The 6,199-nt window shown below is 51.6% G+C and overlaps 1 protein-coding gene across 4 annotated transcripts; it reads right to left on the bottom strand.

Annotated features, from left to right (window-relative positions):
* Positions 1-1,062: 1,062 nt before the first annotated feature.
* Positions 1,063-6,159, bottom strand: LOC148654266 (E3 ubiquitin-protein ligase TRIM16-like). Of its 4 annotated transcripts, none has more exons than XM_088646309.1 (7): positions 5,622-6,158; positions 4,390-5,015; positions 3,780-3,875; positions 3,401-3,634; positions 3,090-3,249; positions 2,163-2,222; positions 1,063-1,784 (listed from the first exon to the last, which is right to left on the bottom strand). In XM_088646309.1, the coding sequence occupies exons 1-7, from the start codon at positions 5,734-5,736 to the stop codon at positions 1,225-1,227; spliced, it is 1,851 nt and encodes a 616-aa protein (XP_088502435.1). In that variant the 5' UTR covers positions 5,737-6,158; the 3' UTR covers positions 1,063-1,224. The 4 variants fall into 4 exon arrangements, with proteins under 4 accessions (XP_088502435.1, XP_088502437.1, XP_088502434.1 ...); XM_088646311.1 differs by having other exon boundaries at positions 2,163-2,231; positions 4,654-5,015; XM_088646308.1 differs by having other exon boundaries at positions 2,163-2,231; positions 5,622-6,014.
* Positions 6,160-6,199: the final 40 nt, after the last annotated feature.

Raw genomic sequence — 6,199 nt, 5'->3', positions numbered from 1 at the left:
TAAAGTAGTGCCTCCTGTTCCCAGACTGAAACCCACCTCTTCGTAATTCACTGGAGCTCCTGTGCTACCACAGCACTAACATACCTTCTTGAGAAGTTAATTAGTTTTAGTACATTAAGTCTCTCCTGATTCACCTGCAGCTGAGAGTAAAGAGATTAATTGGTGTACAGACACAGACACACTGACTCACACGGAGACACACCGAATCACACTGAGTCACACTGACTCACACAGAGAGACACACTGACCACACAGAGACACACTGAATCACACACAGTCTGAATCACACAGAGAGACACACACTGACTTACAGAGACACACCAACTCACACACAGAGACACCCTGAATCACACTGAGTCACACAGAGAGACACACTGACCCACACAGAGACACACTAATGCTCACAGACACACTGACCCACAGAGACACACTGACTCAGACACAGAGACACACACTGACTCACACTGAGTCACACAGAGACACACTGACCACACGGAGACACACTGAATCACACTGAGTCACACAGAGACACACTGACCACACAGAGACACACTGAATCACACTGAGTCACACTGAGTCACACTGAGTCACACTGACCCACACACAGTCTGAATCACACAGAGAGACACACACTGACTCACAGAGACACATCGACTCACACACAGAGACACCCTGAATCACACTGAGTCACACATATAGACACACTGACCCACACAGATACACACTGATGCTCACAGACACACTGACCCACAGAGACACACTGACTCACACACAGAGACACACTGACACACTCAGAGACACACTGACTCACACTGAGTCACAAAGAGAGATACACTGATTCACACAGAGACGCACTGACCCACAGAGACACACTGACTCACAAAGAGACACACTCACACAGAGACACACTCACACAGAGACACACTGACTCACACTAAACACTGAAACAGCAAACAGTCCATTTCTTCAAATATGCTGCACAGAGAAAGAGCTTCTCAACTACTGAGGAATATTAATACATTGTGAATTTAAAAAAGAATGAATCTAATAGAAATATAGAAATTAAATACAAACGTTTTTTTATTTTATTTTGGAGAACAATTATAATTAAGGCTCTGGTTTGTAGTATCAGTTCCAGCAGATCATGAAACACAGGTCAATGGAGAAACTGCTCCTCAGTGTGAGAGACAGGTGCTCAGTTACCTGCTGTTTCCTCTCCTCTTTCTACTCCAGCTCACACAGAGACACACTGGGGACAACAAAGTTGAAAACAAACCAAACATGAGGACCAAACCTGACCCCGGGGTAGAGGGGCTCTGTGAAGGAGGCCTGGACTCTGTGCAGGAGGGTCGCTGTGTCCCCAGAGACGCTGTAAAAGGACAGAGTCCCAGCCCTGTGGTCCACATACACCCCTATCCTGGAGGAGGGAGGGGCAGCTACTGCAGTTTTCTTGCCGTTGTGCCAGAAGGAGCAGCTGGACCCGGAGCAGCACAGACTCCAGGACTGGTCGTTCAGTCCCAGGCCACACTCCTCGCCCCGCCCTCTCCTGCCGATGCCCCGGTAGGTGACCCCGATATCAGCGCCTCGGCCGATGTACTGCACCTCCCAGTACGCGCGCGCCCCGCTCAGGCCCTCTCGGCACAGCGCCTGGCTGTAGCAGTCGAACCTCTCGGGGCGATCGGGGTACGGCTGGGACTCGGGCTCCACGGCCAGCGCTGTGCCCCAGCTGGACAGGCGCAGCAGCCTGTGCGCGGTGTCACGGTCCAGCGTGAGCGGACGGGAGTCTGACGGGGGAGAAGAGGGCGGTCAGAGGGGTACCGGGGGCCCAGCCCTACAGCCCAGCTGAGCTCCTGCGAGTCGGGCCAGTCAGGGGCTGCTTCTACAGACATGCCGGGCCTCCTGGACCGGAACCAGGGAACCCCGTCCTTGTACAAGACACACACCCGTCCTTGTCTTTTAATTCATCTTCAAGGAAACACCAATAACAAGCCTTGCAGTGTGTCAGAGTGTGGCAGCAGTGTGTGTGTGTGTGTGTGTGAGAGAGAGTGTCAGAGTGCAGCAGTGAGTGTGTGTGTGTGTGTCAGTGTGTGTGTCAGAGCGCAGCAGTGAGTGTGCAAACATGTCTTAAGAGGCCTGGCAACATTGAGTGAAAACAGACTCACAGTGTAAGAGCTCTGCTCTGGTCCTGGGCTCTGGAGTCTGCAGACCGAAGACGTCACTCACTGAGGAGACTTGGGGACACACAGGGAGAAACAGAGCTTTAAAGACACTGAGGAGACCGCAGGTGCACCTCTCATGATGAAGAACAAAAAGGAAATGATTCACTTTCATTTTTAAACACATTCATGTAGAGAGACTCTCAAAGGCTCCCGAGCCAGACTGGACTCCAGCTTGAGGCTCGAACCCGTGACTGCAGAGCTCAGCATTCCCTTGGCCCTTGGCCTGGAGGCTGAGAACTGTGCTCCCTAACTCCGCTGTTGCACTCCTGACTGCTGCCACACAGGGGAGGGAACATACACTATGACACTACGACGGCTTGGAACTGGAGACCCATCTGTGGTGCTTATTTAAAAGCCGACAGTTTGAGTGACGGAGTGAGTCTCTGTACTGCAGGAGCTGTAGAGGTGATGAGGAGGGGACAGCTGCTGTACATGTCAGCACAGTCAGTGCCAGGGGGCAGAATATCTGTGATCATCCTGTACAGGCTGGACTGATCTGGCCGAGTCCCTGATCTCCTGCATTGGCTCCTCTTGCATCAGACGGGGTCAGAGGTCAGGCTAGACCGTACGAGTCGATAGATCGACATCATCGCCTCAGACCCATCTTCAGTGCACAACCTCTTACTGCATCAAACCGAACTAAACCCTGGTCCTGTGACACAGGAGTCAGTATGTTTAACAGTCAAGGTCTTGAAGATCACTGGACTTGACACCAGGTCACAGCTGTGTAGAAACTGTGAGACAAGTAGATATATAACTTGTTTAGAAATCGGCTTATGTGTCTGTGATTTGATACAACTAATAGGCACCCTTTACAAAAAAGAGCTGGGAAACTGTTAGCTGGTCTCAAAGAAATGTAATTGTTCTTACCTGTCCTGGAGATCTTGACTGATTCCTCCCTGCAGAAGTTCTCCAGTTGCTCTTTCAGTCCAGAGACAGCTCTCCTCACAGCCTCAGGAGAGAAGTGGGGTCTGACAGGGATGCTGGGTGAGTCTCCAGCTCCAGGAGGGACACAGACAGACTGGAAATTCTGCAGCAGGGAAGAGAGAGAGGAGTTTCCAGTCAAACACACTGGGCTCCAGCACACATTCCTGGGGAGAAGCCAGGAGCAGCTCCATTGGAGAGCTCTGTGTGAGAGACTCCCTTCTGGACTGCAGAGAGTCCCAGAGCAGTGCTGTTACCTGGAGGAAATGGATGTGATCCTCTGTGTGTGAGAGCTGGCTCAGCTCAGCGTCTCTCCTCCTCAGCTCAGCGATCTCCTGCTCCAGTTGCTCCAGGAGTCCTTCAGCCTGACTCACTGCAGCCCTCTCTTGAGCTCTGATCAGCTGTGTTAGCTCAGAGCGTGTTCTCTCAATGGAGCGGATCAGCTCAGTGAAGATCCTGTCAGTGTCCTGTACTGCAGTGTGTGCAGAGCTCTGAGTGAGGAGACACACAGTGGATTATCACACAGGACAAAACTCAAACTACACTCTACTGTGTGTGGTGTTTTCTCAGTGTACTGGTGTGTCCAGTGCTGTGGGAATGTGTGCCTGTGTGTCCACTCCTCTGGTCAATACCCACTCTGAGTGAGTCCACAGCCTGTCTCAGCTCCTGCAGCTCCTTCTCTCTCTCCTGGAGTCTCTGCTGGGTTTGTCTCTGTGTCGCCCCCAGCTGCTTCTGTGGAGAAACAGAGACACTCGGGACATTTTTACTGTGAACTCACCCTGCACTCAGATCAGTGTTGATATCTTAAACTGTCATTTTCATTTCTTTCAACAAAATACTTAACATCTCAGATCTACTATTGATGGAAAGAAATGTGTCCGACCACATCATGTTCTGTCAGATCTGACCCAGCAGTGCCCAGCCCAGTGTGAGTCTTGTGTTTAATAAACCTTGTGAAGGTGTTATAGTGCAGTTAGAGCATGAGGGGGCAGTGTGTTCCAGAGGTGTTGGGTGTGTTGAGTGGCTGCACAGGGTCATCAGTGCTACATGTGGACAGTAAAGAGGGAAACAGTGGAGGAGAGGAGGAGGAGATGTTGAGCCACAGACACTTCAGAGACACAACCAGTGTGGATCACAGCTGAACACATGAGCAGAGCTTTCACTACAGAAACAGAACATACAGTGTGAAGATCACGCAGATTACACCATGTTCTAGAGAGCTTGATTACAGACTCAGAGTCCTCACCTGTTTCTCAGTCCTTCCTGCTGCAACTGAGACAGTATCATGGCCTCTGTGTTCATCCATTAGACAAGCATAACAAACACACTTCTCATCAGAACGGCAGTAGACCTCCAGGGGTTTGTCATGACTCGGACAGACCAGATCATCCAGATGTGCAGTAGCATCGACCAGCTTGTGTTTCCTCAAACGGTCTGATTCACAGTGAGGCTGGAGGTGAGTCTGACAGTAAGAGGCCAGACACACCAGACAGGACTTCACAGCTCTCACCTGTCTCCCAGTGCAGACGTCACACAGCACCTCTCCAGGGCCAGCAGGACTGGGAGCAGGAGGACCACTGAGCCCTGTCTCCTTCAGTTTCTCCACCACTTCAGCCAGCATGATGTTTCTGCCCAGAACAGGCCTTGGGGTGAAGGTCTGTCTGCACTGGGGGCAGCTGTAGACTCCAGTCTGATCATCCAGATCCCAGCAGCTCTTAATACAGCCCACACAGTAACTGTGTCCACAGGGAAGAGTCGCTGGATCCTTCAGCAAATCCAGACACACTGAGCAGCTGAACTGGTCCCGATCCAGTAGATCTCCAGCTTGCGCCATTTTGTAGTGAAGTTCCAACGTCTCAAAACTGCACAGAGCTGTTTCAACAGAAACGAAACTGATCTGTGTGTGACTTCCTGGACCAGCCCAGAGCTGCAGGGGGAGGGGTTTTGTAGGAGCTGTGTTTTTCAAGAGGTGAGGCTTCTGACTCAGTGGGAAGAGATAGCTGACAGAGAGCAGAGACTTTAATAATGTTTTATGAATGACGTGTGCTTGATGTCATGTACAGAGGACAGCCTGAGCTCTCTGTTATACTAATATTGCGAATTATAATATAATTTTTATAGTATAAAAAGGAATTATATTATAAAGATGAATTCTCCTTATAATATAACCGAATATCAGTCAGTTGTCACACGGTTGAAAATCTCCCGGAGACCCTCAAGAGTCTGTCCCCCAGGTCCCGGGACGCGGGCGGGGTGGCAGTTCTTTCAATTCAGTTCAAGGTGCTTCATTAGCATGACCGATGGGTACAATCAGTGTTGCCAAAGCAAATAAAAATAATAAAATTAACATGGAACAAGACAAAAAATAGAAGTCAAATAAAATCTACAGACATGTTACAGACATTTACAACAAAGACATATGATAAAATATTGACATATTCTGTAGGCGGCTGGAGCATTATTGGGAGACAGACTCACTGTTCCTCAGGCTGTGACAGGAGATCACATACTGGGCTGCCAGATCAACTGAGTTCCCTCCTCCCTCTCCCAGTAGGATTGGGACCCGTTGTTGTCTCTCAGCGTCCGCGCCCATGGGAGGCGCCGGTCCTTGAAGCTCAGAGGCTCAGCCGGGTGCAGCGCTCCGCGTTCTACTCGTCGAGTCTCCCCCAGGGCGAGGAGTCGAGCGCCGAGCCCAGCGAGCAGCGCCAGGAGAGGCTGCGAGAGAGACTGTCCGGTCAGACGGACACCGCTGGACGTGCCGCGGGAGGTCAGGGGTCTCTCGGAAGCAGCAGCAGCAGCCCCTGTGTGAGAGGCGCTGTGAGACGGGTCCGGCTCGGCGGACAGGGAGGTGGACCCCGGTCAGGAGCCCGGCTGGGCTCGGGTTCGGGTCCGGTGTCCCGGCAGCAGAGGGAACGGGCCCGCGGTTCGGGCGTGTTGTGCTGTGTTCTCGGGCCAGACCCGGCCGCCCGAGGGGACCCCAGCTTCCTGCCTGGTGTCATGTGTGAAGGTGAGTTAGTGTGTGTGTGTGTGTGTCGGTTTGTGTATTCCCCTGAGTC

This window comes from Lepisosteus platostomus, chromosome 9 (genome assembly GCF_059453375.1).
Source record: "Lepisosteus platostomus isolate fLepPlt1 chromosome 9, fLepPlt1.hap1, whole genome shotgun sequence".
In the NCBI taxonomy this organism is placed as follows: Eukaryota; Metazoa; Chordata; class Actinopteri; order Semionotiformes; family Lepisosteidae; genus Lepisosteus; species Lepisosteus platostomus.
This window is presented reverse-complemented; position numbering and strand designations above follow the sequence as displayed.

Excerpts from the sequence above, each read along its gene's own strand:
- LOC148654266 (XM_088646308.1), bottom strand. The coding sequence starts at position 5,736 with ATGGGCGCGGACGCTGAGAGACAACAACGGGTCCCAATCCTACTGGGA. Across the intron at positions 3,250-3,400 it reads ATCACATCCATTTCCTCCAG|AATTTCCAGTCTGTCTGTGT; the intron begins GTAACAGCACTG and ends TCCCTGCTGCAG. Across the intron at positions 2,232-3,089 it reads AGTCAAGATCTCCAGGACAG|TCTCCTCAGTGAGTGACGTC; the intron begins GTAAGAACAATT and ends TGTGTCCCCAAG.